Here is a 23,212-nt window from a genome sequence, read left to right as displayed (position 1 = left end):
CTTATTGATTGGAATCTATTGTAATCGTGTAGTTACTGGTCTCTGATTAAACAAAAAATTACCCCAAACACATAATACCAAACCACCCTGCCATCTGCCATATTATCTCCCTGTTTTATCTCCCACAGATAATTCCTGCCTTCTTGAGTTCACCCTGAAACAGAGGAAAGTTCATAGTCACTGGATGAACTGAACTGCCTCTCTACCTTCTTCTGATCTTTGATCTTTTGCAGAATGTTGACCTTTTTCTCAAAGTAGTTTACAAGGGCTGTTTCTGTCAGCACAGAAGCTAAGATCTGCTCAAAGGAGATAGACCAGTCAGTATCAATGGTACTGCCATACCTGGCAGCTGAACTACTGCCTTCACAACCAACCAGGACTGTGTCATCTGCAATGTCTTCACACTGCAGGGAGCCTGTGCTGACCATGGAGTAGGAAGACATGGACATATCATCTTTGGTTTCATCATCTGATAGCAGCTGTAAAGGAGAGCCTTGTCCTTCTGCTGACCCATCTCCTAGAGTTTGGTTCTCCTGCTGTGTTTTTTCAGGCTGAGCATCTCCACAGGTTTTGTCCTCATGGTTAGCTTGGGGCTGCTGCTCCACTGCTGAATTCTGACTCTGTTCAGATGTTGGTGACTCCTCTTCACTCACTGGATCTTGGGTATTGTTTGCTTTGCAGTCCTCAGACTTCCTCATGGGCCTGTTGGAGAATTTTTTTCCAACCTCCCCAATTCGCAGAAGGAGACTGGCTACAGTGGCAATTGCATGGTACAGTTCCTGCTCCACCGGGTCCTCACTGAACATATTGTAAAGGGTCTTGCATAACTCTATGAATTGTTCCTTTAAAAGACAAAGACCAAAAAAACCATATTTTAGGCTGAAAAAAGTTGACAGTGGCAGTTCATAGTCATAGAATATCTCAAGCTGAAAGGGACCTGTAAGGATTATTGAGTTAAACTCCCTGCTCCTTGCAGAACTACCTAAACCAAAACCTATGGCTAAAAGTGTCGTCCAGATGCTCCTTGAGATGAAGCAACAGGCACCATTTTGACTGACTCCTTGTTTATTTGCCTCCCCACCAAGTAAGTGGCAACTTATTGTACTAATTCAGAACAGTTCAATACAGGTAAAACGTCTCTCTGCTGTAGTGGCTAAATTGAGACACAGCTAGCAATTTAATAGTGGTGGGGGTTTTGCTGACAGATGAACAGAGTACTAACATATTCACAACCTAAAGTTTACTTCTGTCCTGCTACTCTCTTGTGGTCAGCTTCTAAGCATTTCCAAACTGGTATAAGTAGCACCCATAAAGGAAATGAGAGACAGAAAAGATCACACCAGTCATCAGACTCTTTTCCCTGTAACCACATTCTTCACTCTCTACCAAGGAGCTGTAGCTCAAGGCAATGCAAAACCAAAAAAAGCCAAACAAGTTTATATGACTGATGGCATATACTGCTCTGGAGGGAAAACATAGATTGCAGTTCTTACAGGAAAATTTAGTCTGGGAGGCAGAGAGAAACAAGTACATGTGACTGGTGGAAACAAAGCAGTTTATCCATGTCCACTGAGGAATTCAACACAAATAGGTGGAATTAGAGGCTTCCAAAGCTCACCAGACAAGAACAGTAAGGCAATCTACAGGCAAGGACTGAGTATGCTGGCAAAATGGCTGCACATACTGCTGAATTCCCTATTAACCTGTCAGTCATCTAACTGCAAACCTTCATATTCACTTACCTGGCTCATTTTGGGGAGATCTTTAATGGTTTCTTTCTTGGACTCTTTTTCCTTGGCCCACATTCTTAGGTAGTATCTGTAGTCCTGTGGACTGGTACCCTTCTCCTCTGCAAGGCAAGACCAGGCCATTACTGTCAGGTGATTGATGGTTTCAGACTTAAAGTGGACACTGTGTCAGCAAAAATCATGTTGGAAGCAGGTTTTATTGACAGTTCAGAAAAGCATCTACCAGGAAGGCAGCGTTGTTTTCTGCTGGTTTACCTGATCCAGCTCAGCAGAGCAAAAATTTTAACACTGCTGCATCAGCTTGACTTCTCCTAAATGCACTCTAGGAGTTCACAACTTACCAAACATGATTTACAAACGTTATCATCTTGGTAGAGCAGTAAGTCATGAGAGCGCTTTATTTCCCATCTCACATCCCACTTTACCTCTGTCCACAAGGGACGCTTTGAAAGGTCTCCTTGATACAGCAAAGGACAATGAACAGTTCATAATATGAGCAAGACAAGATGAGAATGTGGTCTATTTATGATAAAATTACCTTTTTCTGGACTGTTCTCATTTTTCCTTCCTTTATCTTCTTGGGTTTCTAAAAAATTATGGAAATAGGTGATTTTCAACAATACAACACATAAGACAACTCATATACAAATTAAAATAATACAAGAATATATTTAATAGAAGTTAGATCTCACACCCCCACATCATATTTGGAGGAGTGAACAGAACAGGATGGAAGCAAGAGGCTGACAGGATGAACCGGATAAAAAGCCACACTGAAAAAGTGGGTTGAAGAGCTGAGTTAGAGGGCAGAACTCTTAAAACACAGATATGAAAGGCAGTGCGCTAAGGAATGTGATGGCTTAAAGACAAAGAAGTTCAGTTACCCAAAGCAAGATAATGAATGGAAAAAAACGCCACCACTGAGCCCATATGTGACTAATATCTACACTCACCATTATTCACTGACTGAACTAACACTTTAGGAGTACATTGCAGAGTCTTAACTTCATGAACTTTGCTTCTGGTTCTCTGTATTGTCACTAGACTTTATAGGAAATCTTGTCTCAACTAGACTGTTAAGTTAGCCATCTAGCACCAAACACCACAACTACTTAGATTTCTTTCGAGCATTATTATATTTTAGTAAACACTTAGCACAAATGACATACTTTGATCTCCTATTTGACAATCCCTAAAATTATATTTTAAGAAATACAGTAAATTGTTCTACTAACAGTTTTACAATTCAATGGCATGCATCCCTATTCCTTTAAATTAGAAGACTGTGGAGGAGGCACAGGTATCATCCACCCAGGCCAGCAAGCCCAGAACCCCCCACACTCTGCTCTGGCATTTCTAGGGTGAGATAAACTTCACTGAGAGAAGCTGGACAAAACCTATTTTGACCAAGGTTGAAACACAATAGGTAGAATACACTGAAAGGTTATCTAATTACTTATAGCACTTTATTCATAGTGGGGGTGTCATGAGAGAGGAGCAGCAGCAACAACTTCAGAGTATTTAAAATAGCACACTGATGCTGGCAGATGAGATCAGCGTTATAGGTATGCTCAATGCATGCACATAACCCATGAACTGACCTTGAGACTCACAGTGCAGGCAGAAATCCAGCTCTGAGACAAAAGGAGATACTTGAGCAGCAGAAAAAGGGGTTGAGGAGACAATATCCCAGATAAAAAAGAAGAAAAGGCCAGACAGACAGACACAGAGAAGGAAACAAAAACAAGAAGAAAGACAATGAGACTTGCATGAAAAACCTAAATCATGGTGGGAGACAGGGGCTGGTAAAAGCACGCTACTCCTCCTCAGCAGTCTGTAACTGTGCTTCAGAGGGTGCTGTGTCTTGCATGAAATGGGTGCTGAGCAGTTTAAGCTTCAAACTTCTTTCCCATCATGCAACAGAGACAGCGAACTCAAACACACCGGGAATCTTAACATATTGCCGCCATGAGACCATGCCTTGCAAAAAAATCACTATTCATAGCATACGGATTTGTGCTGCAACTCCTGCCTAAACTGAGAGATAAAGGCAGCAGTGTTGTATTACCTTCTGTTGTAACATCCTCTGTGAAATAACTTGTGGCCTCCAAAGCAGACTCTGTCTCCTCTGGATTCAGAGCTGTATTTACAGAGAAGGAAACATTAAGATCTCTAAGCTAGCTGAACAGCAGTATCACCCACTTCATTAGCAAAATTCATGAGGCCTCCCTTTTCAGTTGCATGTCAGAACAGACCGTGCTCAATAGTAGCAATATACAAAAGCAATCACTCACCAGGAGGCAGATGCAGTTTGTAAAGTACTTTGAGTTTTTCAGTGAGGTCACCATGGTACATCCCACCTGCAAAGGAAAAAAACGTGCTTAAGAAAAATAGCTCTTAGGATAAAGAATCACCCTCTGGTCACAGGCTCAAAACAGAATGAGTTCACAGGCAATGAAGAAACGCTAACTGCAGAAAGCCCTGTGCAGAAGCAGTAAAGAAATCCACAGCAAAGCTGCATCTTGTTGCTTTCCCACCTATTGCCTCCCAAAACAGGAGACTGCCTAGCAGCAAAAAGGCATCTCTAAGTGTGTCACCCTCCCCTCGTGATAGCACAAACATCACTACCTCCTTTTAGTTCTCTGCTTGGAAAAGGCCAGAAACATTTTTTCCAGTATTTCATCATGTCCAAACCCACCACTTACTCATCCCTGTCACAAACTCCTTGAAGTTAATGAGAGAATCCCTGTTCTCATCCAGAAGCCGGAACAAACGCCCTGCTAGCACAGGCGTATGTGCGCCACAGGACCAGGGGGTCAAACTGATGAACAGCTCTTTAAACTGCTCCATGTCTATGCGATACTGCTCCAGGTAGGGTAAACTCTGATCTCGGCGGGCAGCTGCAGCACGATTATTTCCCCAGTAACAGCTCATCAGATACTTTGCCTTTGGAGGGAAAGGATTAATAGGTCAGATTATACTACACTACAACAATCCACAGGAATGGAGACTTTGTTATAGCTCAAGAACAGCATTGCGTAAGCACAGAAGAGACATTTCAGGACACATTAACTCCCCCATTATTCCTAGCATTACTTCACTACAAAATAATATGAAATGAAGGAAGAGAGAGGGATTTCATGAAAAGCACAAAGAACAATTTTAAATGAAAAATACAAAAAATATAATTTCAAGTTTGAATGAAATGACACTCAGGCTTTACTGCAAAGAAAACATGCAGGTTTTAGAACTAAGCCTCTCCTTCTGAGTCTACAGCACAGTGCAACTGAGTTTGCAGTGACTTTGGTAAATGAAGTTGGGTAATATCACTCTTTTAAAAACAGATACATTGACAAATAGAGGCAGCACTTAAGTAATTTTGTCACAATTACAGAGCAAGTCAATGGCAAACTTGAGAACAAAAATTGAGGTACTGTCAATCCTAGCTCCCTGTTCTGAGTGCTATGTGACATTCCTTTCCATCAACTCCACAATCTCTTTCTGAATAAGTATCATTCAAATAATGCAAACGTTGTTTTGGTGATCTTTGAAAAAAAAAAAAAAAAATCAATTGGATAGTAATAGGGCCAGTCTCACTGGCACCATGTATAACCATGTATAACAGAATGCAACATCTGTTTTTGATAGGCTGGACTAAGAATCACAGCAAAGTCATTGCTTCCCTTTTAACTTATTTTGATATTTGTTCTCTCTGTCAGAACATATCCTTCCTCACTCTAGTTTCTTACCTTGAACACCACATACAGCTCTTCTAGTTCTTCAATAGAGAATCCAATGTCACTAGACACAGCTCGGACCTATAGTTAGGGAGAAAATAGAGGGAACAATTTATTTCAAAGCTAGAAAAATTAAATATCACTTACTGAAAAATTTGTGTAACATAGAAGAGAACAAGTGCAAGAGATATAACACAGGACAGAAGGGAAAACATAACCATTCCCATACCTCCTGTTGCCATGGATTACAGGTCAGGAAGACAGTTTCTGGTCAAGCAAAAACTGCGGACATTTTGAGCAGCTAGAAAAAGTTACTGCTTTTTCAAAAAAACTACTATTTCCTGCTTGTGCAGAACTGACTCTGCAGACTATGTTGCCCCTCCCTCTTGTTTTTATCTTCAGATGTTTGATTCAGATGCATTGAAAAACAACAGTGAAAGAAACACATGGAAGAGATTCTCCATCTAAGACATGGGAGATAACTGCAATAGATGTGGACACTCCCCTTCGGCCATGAACCCTTCTGTAAAATTCCCTAATGTGCTAGCATACTCCCTAAACATCGGGAAAATAATTATCTGCTAGCTAGCTTTTCTCAAAGATTCCAGGTAAGTAGTAAACCAGATAGCGCTAGGCAGTGGAGACTACTACAAGACCTACAAGTGGTTTTTATCTCCCTCCATGCCAAATCTCTCATTCAATAATGCCCTAGCACTTCAATTCATTTTATCAGATTAACTAGGACCATGTAAAGAAGAAAACTGAAAATACATTATTCTAGCCAGTAAATCCATTTTTTTCACATTAACTGCAATTCTTTAAGTCACTTAAAACTGGGTCTGCTACAGGGCAAACTTTCTAGATGCTTACAGCAAAACACATTCAATTAATATGCCATTTGGTAGCTCATTCAATCTGGGATTCACATACCACACTCTTCTTGGCTGTATCCTCCAGGGACTGGATCACTTTCAGCCTTTGTTTAAAACGCATTTGTTCAATGTCATCTGCCTTCAGATTGCTGAATTTCTACAGAAAGGAAGCAGACCAGGTCAACATCATCTCCTAAAGAATGAACACCACCTGTTCAATTACATGTTCTTTAACAAGTATACTAGCCCTTCAGAGATGATCTAAAACCCCTAGAAGCCTTTTACCAGCAGCAAGAAGATGAGAAAAAACTTGAGCTCTATTCCCTGTTCACTCCTGTCCTGCAAGAGAAGTCATTCAGAATTCATGAGAAATCCAACATCAGAGGTTTCTGAAGAACAGCTGAAAAAGCATCTGTCAGGACTGACAGAAATACAGATCCTGTACTGTGGCAGAGATAAGAGAATAGACAGGTTGTCATTCCCTGTAGGCCTGTTTCTCTTCTAGGACCTGTATGAGATTCAGCTAGAAACGCTGAAGTTAACAGGCTTTTCTACTGACTAGGTTGGACAAGTAAGATGAATTTGGTGACATTCTTTTAAACAAGAAACCAAGAACAAACAGAGATCGTAGATTTGAAGAAACAAACAAAATACCTAGCTAAATTATAGCTGTCTGATTGTAAGCAGCTGGAAGGGGATAGGAAGAAGAACAGGAGATAAAAAGGGAAATGAATCCACGTTTACCACAGCGCAGCAGAGAACTGTCAAACACCAGTTCTCTTGCCTATGTTCTTTCCATCATTCAGATACAAATTTCTTATGAGTTTGTTCTCCATATGAATAATGAGGTACATCTCCACCAGTGCAGAGGAATTTCAACAGCACTGGCACCATTCTCAGGTCACCTTCCTATTACTATAATGTGGATCCCAGAATAGGATTCCTGTGCACATGAACTGGGATGCTTCCATGTTTCTGCAGTATACCCCACAATTTTTACCCTGAATTTCCCTCCCAACTTCCTAGCACTGACAATCCTCACATACAAGTAAGAATGGAGACTTTTTTGGCAAAGTGGGAAGAAACCTCTGGTCTGTAATTTTTACTTATTTGCAGTCTTCATTTTAGTCTCCACTGGTGTTGGAGACTCTTTGTAATCCACAATAGCCAAGAGTGTTAGGCTCTACTCACACAAAACAGGAGGATTAATGGCTTGGGCCTGCACTCCTTGAGCACCTCAAGCTATGAACATGGTTCAGTTCTGGCTGCACAAAGTATAAAACTGGATGTCAGCCGAGAAAAATCTCTTGGGCAGAAACTAAGGCAGAACCTTACCTCATAGGATATTTTGATGAGTTCAAAGATGTCTATTTCAAGTGGTGGGTCATCTCCACTTGTCAATAAGGCATGCAAGTGGGGAATAGGGGGAGAGACGCTCTGTCTGTTAACTACATTGTCCAAGTATCTGTGGGGAAAAAACAGAACAGATGCAAGACTCCAGGATTAGTGTCCAGGAAAAGAAGTAATATTCTAAATGCATCATTCCCAATCTCTTTGTATCATTAATCTAAACAACTTAGATCAAATTAATTTTTATTAAAATAAGTAAAAATATAATTAAAATTTCAAATTTAAATTTCAATTTTCCCAGCTAACTTGCAACACTACCCTCAACATATCTGACGTAAAGTTGATTTACACCCTATTTTTTGGGGTATCTACTCTTTTTAAAGTGGGCTTCCAGTAGTAAGCTGAAGACCTTGCTGCACATAGAAAAGATTCACATTTCAAACAAGAAAATCTTACATTTACAAGACTTGGGAGATATCTCCCTGATAAAGTTTTAGTTTCTAGCAGGTGATTCCTGCCAGGATCTGTTCTTAATAGTACATCAGAACTCTTCTATGAATTTTGGATAAACAACCCTTCAGATTTCAAATTCAAACTGAGAAGCAAGAATGCATTATGCTGCAAGGAAACAATGCCAGAAATACGGGATTCCTCCATACTTGTGCCAAAAATTAATTTCAGCTGTTGCAAAAAGCAATAGCAAATCTCTCTGGAGCTCAGTTTTTGTCCTGGAGTGGTACCTGTGACTTGCTCTGTAATGCAATTAGGTAGAAAGAGATGATGACTAAAAGGGTACTGTAACTATTTAGCTATAAATAAGAACGATGAATGGTACCTGCCCAGAATAGTCATAGCTTCACCTTCATCACAGCACTGTAACAACTTCTCCATGTTGGCATCAAGTATGGCCAATGACACCTGCAAGATAAACTTGATTCCCTCGTAGAAAAAACAGTCGACAATGACCACGGCACTCTCAAAGGGCATGACACTGAGAAATAGCGTGAGAAACCAGGAAAGGGATATGGTGGAAATCACTCCCAGGTCCTGCATCTTTTCTGACAGCTGTGGAAGATATTCTCGTGTAAGTTCTTCAAAGATGCCTTGGTCCACCAATGCACCTGGGAAGACAAACAAAAACAATGGCAGAACTTGAATTGGTGGTATCATGGTACTATACTCAAGCTAAAAAATTATTAAACAAAATACTGTGAGTTCACTTTAATTTCATATAAGCCTCTTAACATCAGAACTAAAATTAACACATTTATTTAGATTTGTTCCCTGTTGTCAGTAAACACAACATATTTAGATAGAGACTATTCCTACATTGCAGAGCATGCAGCAACAGAATCTCTCATTGATCTATGCATTTTCCCTGAAAGGAGGGGTGGAAGGTTACTGATATTATAGTATTTACATCAAACTGTAGTCTTTTATACACACCAACTTTAAAAGCCCATGAAGCAGTGCTTTTGCTAACCTTCCCTGGAAGCCTAATCCAATGTACATCATTCAGATGGGTGAAAAATAACCCAGTAATTTTCTTCTAGATATGCCTCCTTACTGCTAATGGTCCCTCCTGCTACCAATTTTTGATGACTTCATCTTCCTTGTCACTACAAGGTAGTATTACTACCTTGGCAGCCTGTAGTGTCTCCTGTGTCTCCATCACACACCTGCAACTTTAAAGGGAACAGGGTTGTGCTTCATCATCTTTAAAATGCATCACATTTAATTCATTCTGAACAACAAAATGTTCCTGAGAGATCCTGGTGGAACTGCAGCTGAAAATCCAGGCTCCAGCATGAATCTGACAAAGACTCACCCACTACTCTTGTGTTGTAGTAATCTGGTAACATCCGCTCACATAAAGCCACTAGGAGCCAGAAAGCCTCTTCCTCATTGCAGTACAGCAACAGTACTGACGTAACAATGTTCATGGCCTACAAGCCAGTAGAGTTAAATATGCAGATAGAGGAGAGAAACATGAAGAAGTTCATGAAAGCTCTGTCATGACAGACCAGCTAAGCTTAAAAAGCATGAATACAGCAAAACTGTCACATCTATTTCCAGCTTTTACTGGCATCTGAGTCGACAGATGACCTTGAACCAATTTACCTTCCTGTTTCAGTTCCTCTGTTTGTGAGGCAGCAAATAATAAAACTACTTTTTGTCAAGCACTTTTGTTAATCAATGTGACTAAGTATAATTTTCAAAGTTTTCATACAAAGCTTTGTAACAATTTGGTTGTAACAGAACAACATAATGAGAACCTCTAATACCAGAGCAATACATAAAATTAATCTGAATTTCCACTGAGTTGTTTCACAAGTCGCAACTGGTTTTGTTTTCAATATACAGCCCATGTGCATCATCACTTATTCAATTTATTTGCTCTTTTCAATGAAACCAGTAGATATTTTTGCTCAACTAGGGAAAGCTCTAGCAGGAAAACTAGTAAAAGACTCCATCATTACATCTAGCAGAAATGTGCAAAGTCTATTTAGATGCTTTAGATGCAAAGGTTAGTTAAAAGATCTTGCAACATCACCACTTCTTTCCTACGATCGCAGCACCACATGGACAGAATGAAGGTAAAGTTTGAACAAAAAACTGCAGAGAAGTCCAAGTCAGTCATGGTCACTGTGTAGGGATAACAAGTCTAAGACTTCTTTCTTACCTGACAGTACCCAATTGTTGGATTTCTGAATGCATAAGCTGTTAAGACTCTCCGGAGGGCAGCAATTCCCAAGTCATTCTGGAAGGCAGGATGTTCTGGCATAGAACGGTGCAGATCTCTCTCAATTTCCTCTGTAGCAAGATTGTATTTTCCCATTGACTTTTCCACAAGATCCGCATAGTAACCAGGATGAGTTACCATCTCATTCCAAGCCCCTGTAACGACAAACATATGCTGCTTCACCTCTTGAGCTTTAGAATACAGCTTTTATGCCCACAGTTTCAGAGAAACAGCAGCCAGTTGAACTCGGCAACTACACATAGATAGGAAAGTATAGTAACAAACTCATTGTTAAAACACCATGTTAGAGTCTAGGTCCCAACACTGAAACACAGACAAAGGAGGCCAACGAATTACTATACTCATAAAGAAAGTCATCTCAGGAATGCAATCACTGCATTTTTGGCAAAAAATGATTAAGTTTCATTCAGATGGAGTTAACTTGTGATTAATTGCTTCCAAAATTAGCTAAGATTTAAACCTTTTCATTTGAGATGTGCAGAAGGCTTATTCCTGCTAGCTGTCAAAGTATCCAGCACAGCCTCCTACCTGAGAAAAGGAGCCACAGCTCTCCACGAAGGTTCTCTGGGATTCCTTTTTGCACCAGCTCCCTAGTCTTGGCAGTGCGATACATACACATCCCTCTCCCATATTCAAAGAAATGAATGTTCCAAGACTCTTCCTTCATCTTCTCCTTTGCCTTCATAGGAACAAATATGGCCATGTTAGGAGATTAATGCATTTTTATGTGTGTAGGACAGGTGACTTCCGGGTATACTCAGGCCTACACTTCACAAGAGAAATGCATTGTGACATTTAAAGCCTTTCTTCTTTCTGCTGAATAAAAGGGTGTATGCTAATCTACACTGTTCTGAACCAGTTCTGACCTTGCTTAAAATCAAGTCTTTACAATGCTAACATGGGCTATGCAATGGCATTACACCTTACAAACCTCTACATAAATGCAAGCAGAACCATGGTCTAAGACAATGAACTAGCAAGCAGAGATACCAGTTCTCTGCTTTCTTGATCTGAAGTAGCTCTTCACAGACATGAATTTACATCCCAGAAGCACAGTAACACTAATTTCTCAGCCTCTACTCAAGTATCTCAGGTATCTCAATACTGATAAAGCAAGGTGACTGTCAGGTTACATCTATGCAGCACTAGCACTGTGACAGACACAGCAGTGATATTGCAGGACTGACCAGGCATAAAATGCATTTTCAGAGTCTTAGAGAAGGACAGGAAATCTGCAACCTACTGCAAACCATTTAGAGTTAACTGTTTAAAGTTAAAATATTATTTACCCCTTTGGGTCCCAAGAGCTCCTCGGAATTTCTTCTGAAGAGTTTGAGTAGTCCCTGCGAAGCTGTTGGCACTTCCCCAGCACAGAAGTTGCCAGGTCGATTGCTGAGAGCGGATGTGGGGCTAACTGCAAGTGGGCTGCTGGAAGGCAACTCTGGAACCTCCTGAACAACAGAACATAAAGCATCTGAGCTCAGGCTGGCTCCCTCCTCTGCTAATTGTCTAACAAAGAGACATCATTTGCCGGTAACAAGCACTGTTAACACACTGTAAGGAGCGTTACTCTGAAAAGTTGACAAATGCTCCTCCCAGCTATTTCCTTAGTACCTCGCAACCAGGATCAGCCAAATTCCATTTCCATTCCCTGTCACTGCTGCATGGTTTCTTGGATGGTGTTCTCTGCAAGAAGTCAGAGATTCTCTGTACCAAGAAATCTCGGTCTTTCAGATTGGCAAAGAAGAAGGTCATTTTACTTTTAGTGCTGATGGACAGAGGGCTGGGCAAGACACTGGAACTATCTGCTTTCTCAACTATTGTCACCTAGAAGACAAAGACAAGGGCCATTTGGATCTAGCAGATTCTCCATTATCTGTAAAGCACCGCACAAAAGCTAGAAGCACACAAAAGACAAGAAAGGCCTGTAGTCTTAATACACAGCTAAGAAATCCCCACCTCCCTGAGAGGAATGATGAGATGACAGGCCTCCTCTGCCTTGCTGGCAAAACAGATGTAATTGTTGGAAACAAACATCTGGCCAGGAATATGCATCTTGTTGAATGGTGTCCACAAGGTACAGTCTGTGTGTCCATCCAGGCATTCATCCTTGGGCAACCGGAAAGTGGCACGGTAGCACTCATTTTTGGCTCGAGCATCCAGGTCTCTGGGGAAAAGAGTAGTCCCCAGAGTTTTTTTCTCACTTGAAAAACCCACTCAAACACTGATGTTAAGTGTTCACAACCTTCAGCCTGTGCTGTGTATTCTTAGTATTCATTTCTCTAACTGAGATGCCACCCCATATCTGACTCCTCTTTCAGCCTTCAGACATGCTTCACTGACAAGGTATGTCCTGGAATACAAGATAAAATATGCACGTGCATCTGCAAAACTTAAATGTTACATCAGATTCTGAAACTGCAGACAACAGTCCCCAGCGGGAGGATTCATTACAATACAAATGTATATTACTTTTTATAAATCCTCAACTTCAGACAAAGGGGCTGAGGTAATTTTCTTCTTTCACATTTTACTTTAAACAGAATTTTCAACAGTTTCTAGTTGAAAATTCCTTCTGACAGTGCCTACTCATGCATGAGAAAGACATGAGGGTGTGTGTGAATTCAATACCAATTTGGGATGGAAAAAAACCCAATAGGCAAAGGGCTAATGACTGAAATAAACGATGAAACCCTGAGAGTGAGAAAACCCCAGTGGCACCTGGGAGCTACACAGTAATGCAGGTTTATTATTACAATCCCCTGTTAACTGTCTTCTCACTGCTGGAAACATATACCTTTTTAATGCAGAGATGTTCTTAAGAGGCTTCCTGGGCTTTGGGAGGGACTTGTCCTGTAGGAAGCTCTCGTTATCCAACAGCTGCCGCATAGCAATGTTAGCCAACTGCTCCATCAGCTTGAATGTCTCGTTGATGTTGAGAAACATGGAAAAATAAAGTTCACTGTCCCTTGTGCTTACTTTAATGCACTCAGGGAACAGCAGTGTAGCATTTTTTTCTAGCTGGGTTACATCCACCCACTGGATCACCAGTGTTACTGGGGAAAAAAAGTTTTTAAAAGCTAGTATTACAATTTGAGGCAAAACAACAAACAAACAGAAATGAAACTCAAGCAGCAAGTAAGCTCTCAGTGTAGCAGCATCTTTTCCTTCTTACACATGGACAATTCTTTTCTTCATGCTTTTACTTGGGTTCTCCAAAAATACTTGGAAATAATCTTTGGGATTAACTAAACTAGAAATAATGCAGTTCCAAAAGGACCATCTGCCATCCAGTAAATGATTTCAACTACAATTGCTCAAGTTTTCATTCTTTCTTTCCAGCAAATTAGCTTTTGACTCAGGAGTTCAAGTTTTGTAAATACTGGGTCCTGGCGGTCCTTCCAAATAAAACTCACCGAAGTCAAAATATTGCTTGCTTCTCTAATCCAGATGAAGTAAAATTTCTGGTGTACCTTTACAACTTGAGAAATGTTTTGAAAAATGACTCAGGCACTCAGTCTAAACATCACTGAAGTGCCTATGAGTGCTAGGACTGATCTATGCATTGAGCTAGAGCGCAAAGGATTCCTAAAAGGAAAAAAAACTGTCAGCTTAAAAAAAGTTCACACAAATGATCAACTGCATCAAAAAGATCATGGGAAACAGCAGAAAAACAACTAGCAGGCTTATAACTCACCCTCTTTGCCCAGCAGGAAGGAATAGAAACAGAGGTGATTGACGGTGAGGTACAGCCAACCCTGCCTGGGTACGCGCCCCTTCCAATAGCTGCAGGAATAGTAGTTGACCAACTTCTCCACCTCGGGCATCCCAAACTGCTTCCGCATCTTCAGTTCAGCCTCTTTGAATTTACCTGGATCCTCTTCACTCTGGGGCTGCTCATTCTTGTTCTCTTCAGCAATAATTCCCTGAAAGGACATGGGATGAGAGAGAGAAGAAATGGAACGAAACGTGCCTGCTGACAAACATAATATACAGCAAAAGGTCACAGCAGCAATCCGGAAGACAGAAAGAAGCAGCATGACACAGCAGTTATCATTTCTCCTGTCACATTAGGGAACTAGTAAAGACATGTAGAAGGAGCAGTCAGATAGTCTGGGAGTCTATGATGTGGGATCTACTCCTGAATGCATGCGGCAAGCTTTCATGTTTAATGTTTGACTGAGCCTCTCACGGCTGGCCTGGAAACACTTCGAACATCCTGCAGGAGAACCGAAGTCTGTTTTCACTTGCAAACATGCTTCTTCAACAGGAAGAAGATCATCTGTCAGGAAGGGCAGAACTGTGCAGTCTGTCAGATCTTGACTGGACAGAAGAAATAATAAATGACCACAATCTCTCTCACACACAGACACACAGAGAAAATACAAAGAATCTAACTGGAGTGCTGGAAAAGACTCAAATTGCTACTGTTCAATAAAAAACTGTATTTATAAGTTTCTGCTCTGGAGAATTTGTGGGCTGGGAATCTGAAGTGTGTTAACTGCCCAAGAAGCAGAGAAACCTGCCTGACTCAGAAGTCAGTGGAAGCTGGGGTGCAGTTCCTTTACAACCTAGATGCCTTTTTGACCGCTGTGGCAGGGCAAGTACATTGCTTGCAAACTAAAATTCTCTCTCCTGTATTTGTTGCTAGATGAACCCTCGTTAAACACTCTCTCTGCATCAAAGGTATCATCAGCAAGGATTTTAAAGATGCATTATATTTTAATTAGTAGGAGCATCCTAAGCAGGCTGTTCCTTGAGATGTTCTGCTCATAACCTTTTCCCCCCCGAAATACATTTGTCCCGTGTTATGACTGTAACATGATGCTGATAATACTGTATGCATTCCGTGACAATTTCAAATGTATGTATGTATGTCTGAAAAGGGAGCAGACAAAAATCCTGCAATGGAGCTCTTGCTCCCTCCCTCCCAAGGGTAAAAAATTCTTAAAACCATCTCCCCATTCTTTCTCAGGATCAGGAAGTCCTTCAGGGAAACATGTCGCTTACATGTATCTTGCCCTTGACAAAGGTGGTGATATCTTCTTCATTATCAAAGATGGATAGAGTCTGCAGTAAGTTATTCTCCAGCCACTCCCAATGCTTTGTGATCTCTTTACGAGATGATCCTAATTGAAGGGGTGAAAGATAATGGGAAGAGCAAAGAAAAAAGAAATTAGAACAACGTCTTTTTTCCCCTAAGTTCACAGCAGGAAACTAATAACTACCAAACAGTGATGAGGACAAATCAAACACACCAAATGTACACATATCAGGGAGATTGTATGTACACAAACATGTTTCTCATGAAATAGCTCCACTACCACCAAGGATAATCAGCACACTACCAACAGATCGTCCTATTTGCCAGTGCACACCAAACACAGATTCCCCCCCCGCCAAAAAGTATTCTTATGTTGCAGACAAGAAGTACTCTTTTAATTCCTGGTATTCTAGAATAAAAATAATGAACTTTCAGAAGAACCCTGATATTTCAGAACAACTGAACTTTTTACACCTACAAAGAGGGCAATGGTAGTAGAGAGCATACAATTCCAAAACAAAGAGCAACCAAAATATCCAAGTCAGAAAGTTCTTTGCTTTCTTAATCTTTCTTAAAGGTGTCTTAAAGACACCTCAGCAAACTTTGTATCAGTTAGTTGTCTTTAACCATACGGTCTTCAGCAGTTCAAAAAGGATAAGCTTCACTGTGTAACTGATTTAAAGAACTTTTCTATAGAAAGTTGCCTTAGTTAGTTGCCATTAATTATTTCAAAGATTTGTGTTTAGTAAAAGATATCTGCCTTTCTATCAATAGCTGTCACTATATTCTCTTGTAGACAGAAAAAAAATGCAGTAGAAATAAAAAAATCAATTCCATCTTTTTTAGCAAGATAAGAAACATTGTTAAATGCAGGCAAAACCAAATCTGTTTAAATGCAAACCAAAGATATTTGTAAGTTTCTCTTTGCCAAATTCCAGTAAATTTATCTTCTGAAGTTTCATACAAAAGCAGTGGAATACCTACAAATGTTAACAGCATGTCTCCCACTACTCAATTTCTCTGCAAGTATGTTAAACCCCTCAGTGTGGTTGATGATGGAAAAAAAGAAAGCAGTGGACAACACCAAGAGTTCCCTAAAGCTATTGCTCTGCTTGACTCTCTTTTTTAAGAGGCAGTTTCAGCAATGAAATAGTTTTCACGTATTTGTAGTTGGATACCTAACCACAAAACTCAACACCAGCTAATCTGTGGTTTCATAAGCAAAAATAACTCCAGGACCTGAAACCAAAAACTAGAAGCAAGTAAGCTGTCTTGTCTCAAAGGACTCCAGGGCTATGAATTTGAGTTTGTGTGTACAGCCCAGTGGATTAGACAACAAGTATTTTTTCTTTTGCCTCTGTGTGTAAGTTTACCTGACATCTATCCTAGCCATCTGATGACTTTTTTAAAGCATAAATGATTTTGAGTAATACTAAATGGCTTATTTTAAAGGCACAGAATTGTCAATTATAGGATGCTTTGGTTGTTTTGTTCAAAAAACCCACAGGTCCAGCAACAATGGCAGGGGAATAAAGTGTTCTGTGTTCTGTTTTGTTTCATGAGCTGCATCTCTCACTACATGACAGCAGACAAATTGCTAAAATAAGCCAGGCCTCAATAATTGACGTCTTTCTAAGAACAACATTAGAATGACATACATGAAGGAGTAAAATTCTACAATTCCTACAGAGTTGTAAGAAAAAAGTCCTGAAAGGCAGAAGCTGCATGCATGACCAGAACGCTGCCCACTAGTATTTACACATGATAAATTGTTAATAAAAGACATGCATTTTTCAACTAGAGAGCCACATACATTTTATAACTGTAAGTGAATGCCAGTACTTTTACTTTGACAGTAAAATGAGAACCAGATATGAGTAAAAAAATACTTTGGATTAAGACAATGGATTTACTCCAGCATAATAATTTATCAAACTCCATTCAGTTGTTATATAGCCCATCTCATTTTACCGTGTTGCATTACTGAAAAGTAACTGAGACATAGAGGATATCAACTAAACTCTCCCGAAATTGTACAAAAATAAAACATTCATTGAGTGTCAATATACTATAAAATTCCATATTTGCACCCTATGTGGCCACTAAATAGTCTGCTTTTTTCTATGCAGTTTATGGCCGGACATTTTGGTTTCTGTCTGTCTTCCTCTCTGCCTCCTCCTTCCTCAAAAGGGAAACTGAGTTTCTGTGAAACACAGCAATTTCTAAACCTCTCTTCTGCAGAATTTAAGCAGCTCTGCAAGGGAGAATATTGTGTTGGTTGCCTGGGGAGAAGATGGGAACAGGGAAAACAAGACATCAACATCTGCGGGCTTAGCAAACAATTACTTCATGCTCAGATTTCATGTCTCAACCACAAACTGAGAAGTGAAGATTCTTATTATAAACAAAGTCAGTCCAACAAATACATTTGAAGATATTTTCTCTTCGGCAACCCGTAGGACTTAAAGCCTTAATCACAGTTCACCACCAGATATTAGAAGGTTGTACCATGATATTCTAATACAGCAGTTACACTTCTCAAGTAAAAGAGGCCAAGGATCCTTAATGTTTTAGAAAAATATTATTGTAATATATTCTACAGATACAGTATATCTGTACATCTACTACAAGCCAGAAATAGCATAAAAAAAAAAAATTGGATCAAGACAGTAAAGAGATTCCCTAAAGAGTGTTTGGCACCTTGAATGACCTTACATGTTCCCATCTTGTACCATGTTCCTGGTAAGCTGGTTTTGGCACAACATTCATCATCTCACAGCAATCTTATCATCATGCTTTTATTCTCTGAACAATCTCATTATGACCTTGCAAACAGATACACCTTGGGAAAGAAAATTCATAACATTTGCAGAAATGGAAGCTTTTACAAAGGCTTAAGTTCCTAAACTACAGTTTAAAAACACTGAGAAGTTTTGTCATTTCTGGCATCTCCCACAGCAGATGCTCTAGAAAGTTTCCTGAGCGGTCACAGAATACTCCAATGTGGGATAACTGATCATCTGAACCAAACAGACAACAGAATAACACAAATCCAGCCCCTGACAAGAGTTACACCAATACATACCACACGCCACTGCCCAATACACCTGAGAGTCCTGAGTCTGGTGCAGAATACGGTATGGGGCAACTCTGGCACTGGAATCCAAAACCACATCTAGTGTTCCCACAAGAAGACCTAGAAGGCAAAGAGAGAGAAATTAAAACAATGCAATACCAAAATGAAAAACCGGGTTAAGTAAAAATACAGGATCAACACTACAGAAAAATTACGATGTTCATATCATGTACGCTGTGATGGAAAAGCAACAGCAATTGGTTGAGAAAATGAAGACATACATCTAGTCACTGAAAGCACATTACCTATAAACCAACTACAGCCAGTCCCACTGGTACTGGATAAAGTACAGATGGCAATTAAATGTCTACTAAAGCTCATTATAATCCTCCGCCTTCCTAGGAAAGTTTTCTAATAAAAGTGAAATGTATTTTTTTTCTGTGGGGTTTCTGTTGCTAATCGTGATTTTTAAGCCTACTAAACTAAAACACAGAAGAATTTTCAACACTGCATCTTTCAGCACCACCTATGCAAACAGCAGGTAAGATAACTCATCCAAAATGGAATCAAATAGCTCTAGAAAAGCTGGTACTCCCAGGTTTCTGTGATATTTCTAGAAATATGTAAATTAAACAAAGAAAGAGGCAGAGAATCAAAATTTGATAGTCCAGGAATTAAAATACTTTTGATATGATGTTAAATAAAAAAGCAGGCACTTCCAGAATAAATGCTGACAGCCACCAGACTTTGTAAAGCAAATCTATTTATTTCCATTAAATCTATTTACTAGCTAAATCAAATATCTAAGATGATACTTTGCTTTGTTATTCTAGATAATGTACTATGAGCATCTTTAATGCCAATTAATTCTGCAACAGCCTCATGATTGAAAGTTTTCTAACATTAGAACTTGGAGAGGGAGCATGGTTGCTCCCCTGGATTGCTATTCGGCAGGGCCAGGCTCAATTCCCTGCTCTCCTCCCTATGTTTCGGGTAAGTCTGAGCAAACTGTACTCATCCATATCTCATTCATTATCATGAAATATGCTACTTCCTCCCTCCTATCTCTCTTGGCCATGCAAAAGCAAGTAACACATTAGGAAGATACCACTGATGATACTTCAACAGAAGCATCATCCACAGCAAGCTCATCTGGTAATCCTTAAAACAAACACGTATGTATCCAGCACAACAGGATCTCAGTTTTGGCTCCAGGTTTCTTATGTATACTTTTAGGTAGAATACAGGTTAAAAAGTTATTTTGAATACTTCCCTGTACCAATAACGAATGTCAATTACTGACGTATGGACTGGTAACAAGACATGTTTAAGAATTTCAGTACGACAGCACCTTAAACACCTTACCAGCTTGGCTGAATATCTACATTCTAACTCTAAAATGTCGACTTGCAGTCGTACAGCTCCTTAAGGAGGACACGTGGCTTTTAACACGTAGGAGCTCTGAAGAAGACTCTCTCACTGAGCTAAACTAGCTCAAGAAGTAAACTGGCTCAAAGTTAAAACCATTTAAGAATAGATCAGTTTAAATGTTTCCAGAATAGCACCAGGTATCTTTTTTTTTTTCTTGTAAAATCCCTGGGAAATTCCAGAATACGGTTATATGCCTACATGCAAAATTGCACAAGTAAGTTATATTACATAAAACAGAGTAATTCAAAATAATTTTAAATATTGTGAAAAGATGAAGTATGCTAATGATGTTTATCAGCTGTGTCATTTCTGTCGTTAGCATATTTGGTTAACAGGGCTAATACATGAAACCGGCTGTGTGTAATTCACAAATGTAAAAAGCAGATTTTTATTATTCACAGAGCTCTGTAAGCATTTTGCACATAAATGGAGTGTTTTAAAAGCGAGGGGATTTTTTTGTTGTTGTTAACATTGTGCCTTGGTCACAGTTATGTTATTATAAAAGTTTCTGTGGCCAAACATGGCTATCAGGCAGATGCACACAGGGACAGTTTTCACTAAGCTGCACCCACAAAACTTGACTGCCGGCCCAAGCACAGCACAATTTTCATGCAGATATTAATTAAAAACCGTCTTACTTTCATCCTCTAAATCCTGAAAAAACACACCAAAAAAAAAGAAAGATCCAAGGAGAACACCTCACTAACTCAAGGCAACATGAGTGTGACAAAGAAGCCATTTTTGGCAGGGAAGGAGATCACCCCAGCCATCCCCCTCAGCCGCTTGCCCTCCCCGTGCAGCAGCACCGCTGGGGAGCCCTGACCACCAACACCCCCCGGTGCCAGGCGCTGCACAGGCCCACGGGAGGCAGCAGCCACGGCCCACGGCTCACACGAGCTGCGGGCACAAGCGGGCGGCTGCCCAGGAGGGCGGAGGGACCGGGGCAGGCGCGGACACATCAGTGGGTGGGTGCCGCAGGCAGCCGCCGTCGCTTGCCGCCAGCCGCCACGGCGACCTGGGGCTCTACGGGCGTTACAGACTGCGAGGAGAAGCGAGGGGAAAAGCGGAAGGGGCGCAGCCCAGCCGGCGGGGCCTGCATCTCCCTTCTGGCCCCCCCGCCCCCGGCTCCCGCCCCGCAGCCGCCGCCGTACCGAAGCGGGCAGCTCCCGCTCCGCCCTGACGGGACCCGTGCCGCGGTCCTGGGGCGGCCCCTCAGCCCCGCCGGGCCCTGAGGGGACACGGCAACGGGACAGGACCCCCCGCCCGCTGCCCGCGCAGCGCCGGCCCCGAGGCGGCCGGGCCGGGCCGGAGCCTCCCCTCAGCCCCGCCGCGCCTCACCCGTGAGGCCGCCCCCTTTGCCGTGTCCCCGCCGGCGCTGGAGCAAGAAGAAGGGGTTGGCCCGCTCCGTGACCCAGAGCGCGCCGGCCAGCAGCACCTCCTCGGGCCCCAGCCACATCGCGGCGGGGCCGCCGCGGCGGAGCGGCCCGGCAGGGCTGGGCTGGGCCCGGCCGGAGCGGGGGAGGCGGCGCAGGGGCAGCGGCCGGGCCGCGCCGACGGGTCACGGGGCCGCGCCGGCGGCCACGGCGCCCCCTAGCGGCCCGGTCCCCTCACTACGGCGGGGCGGTGCCATGCTGCCGCCGTAGCGCGGGAGCGAGGGCCGCGGCTCCGCAGTGACGAGGTCATGAGTTCGAGTCCCGCTCCCCGGAGGGCTGCGAGTGCCACCTCCTTGTACCGTCCTCGGTGGGCAGCTGGGGCTCACCTCCGCGCTCTGCGGAGCGGGTCGTCTCCTCTGCCTCTCGGTGGCACCCTGCACTGAAAAGCTCTTTGCCAGCGTGGCTCAAATTTGATGAGAGCAATGCGCTTATATAGTAAAAAATCAGGCAGATGAGAAATCTTCCTGTGCAGCCCCGTGGGACCCATTGAAGCTGCCATTAACTCAGACGGACTGTTTAAATGCTCCCTCCCATTGTACACGCAGTAATTTATTGGCAGAGAGCTCCCAGTGCAGCTTTGCTACAACCTCCCCTTCGAACTTCTGCCCCCACTGCTGCCCTCACCTGCACCCCCGGCCCCGCGCACAGCGGGGACAGGTCCAGCTTCCCTGCCCAGGCTGGTGATGCTCTCTCCTCCCCTTTGGGGAGACGGGAATTCATTTACCCTTTTTGCTATGAACCACGTGCGCTGCCAGGCACCACCAGCATCTCAGCCTCGGCGAGCCAGCCCGCGCCCCGCCGCTCAGCATCCCCCTCCCGGCAGCCGGCTTCGTTTTGGTCCTCGTTTTGTGGCTCTGGAGCCCACATGGGGCTTGCAATCAAGTCCAAGGACAGCCTTTGCAGCAAACAGGAGAGCGGGAGATGTGGTTCTTTCTCATCTCTTGGCCACAGAACAGCTTCCCAGTAATTTAGTGATGAGCTATTCTTGTTTTAAGAACCATTACAGAGTCTCCTTGCAAACTCTGAAAGTGATACGACTGCAGAAAACGTTGACATCTACCGTCTCTGTGCTTATTGCCCAGCTCCCAGGAAGGTGGGAATGCTGTGTTTTCTTGAGGCTAGAGATCATCTCAGGGTTAAAGGATTTATCTTCTGTGTTAGTGCAGTGCCCTAACCCCAGCTGGAGTCTTTGTACACTACTGTAATATAAATATTTATTAGCTGGCTGAGCTGTCAAGGCTCTGCCTTCATCCTGATGGCATGGCTCTGTTTGGGAGCAGCACGGTGGTTTCTGAAGGCTGGATGTGCTGCGGGAAGGGTTCGAGCACCAGGAGAAGATGCTGAAGGATCCTTCTCTGTGTTACTACCTCTGTCCCTGCTCACTATGTGCCATCATGGCAAACACCATGGGAAGGTGGAGTAGTGTCTCCTGTATATTCATAAGCCACTTTGAACCATGTGGCCTTTAATGGCCTGAGATTTCTAGGCACTACTATAGGAAAATAAAACAATTTTTACAGCAGAGTCGGAAAAATCCTCTCTGAAAACATATCTTTTGACAATGTAGTTCCATACTGTCCTCTAAGATAGATATATATGTAAGTATAAAAGAAATACTGGAGGAACTGGAGTCACTGGGCGATGCTCTCATCCTCCCTCAACTGGAGAGACACCAAGCTCACAAACTTCACACTTTTAAATTGCTTTTTATTGAAATGTAGTACATTAGCAAACCCTAACTAATCGGTGTACACTAT

The 23,212-nt window shown here is 42.1% G+C and overlaps 1 protein-coding gene across 2 annotated transcripts; it reads right to left on the bottom strand.

The window, feature by feature from the left end:
- Window positions 1-149: 149 nt before the first annotated feature.
- On the bottom strand, window positions 150-21,478 carry TBC1D9B (TBC1 domain family member 9B; the record flags this gene model as incomplete). Of its 2 annotated transcripts, XM_082006026.1 has the most annotated exons (22): window positions 150-842; window positions 1,743-1,849; window positions 2,287-2,334; window positions 3,350-3,400; window positions 3,817-3,888; window positions 4,043-4,108; window positions 4,454-4,694; window positions 5,498-5,566; window positions 6,416-6,514; window positions 7,693-7,822; window positions 8,543-8,828; window positions 9,536-9,653; window positions 10,391-10,605; window positions 11,000-11,150; window positions 11,761-11,922; window positions 12,086-12,298; window positions 12,431-12,638; window positions 13,269-13,527; window positions 14,169-14,397; window positions 15,482-15,600; window positions 18,601-18,711; window positions 21,361-21,478. In XM_082006026.1, the coding sequence occupies 22 exons, from the start codon at window positions 21,476-21,478 to the stop codon at window positions 150-152; spliced, it is 3,765 nt and encodes a 1,254-aa protein (XP_081862152.1). The 2 variants fall into 2 exon arrangements, with proteins under 2 accessions (XP_081862152.1, XP_081862153.1); XM_082006027.1 differs by lacking the exon at window positions 3,350-3,400.
- Window positions 21,479-23,212: the final 1,734 nt, after the last annotated feature.

This window comes from Phaethon aethereus, assembly GCF_964289735.1.
Source record: "Phaethon aethereus genome assembly, chromosome: 14".
NCBI lineage: Eukaryota > Metazoa > Chordata > Aves > Phaethontiformes > Phaethontidae > Phaethon > Phaethon aethereus.
This window is presented reverse-complemented; position numbering and strand designations above follow the sequence as displayed.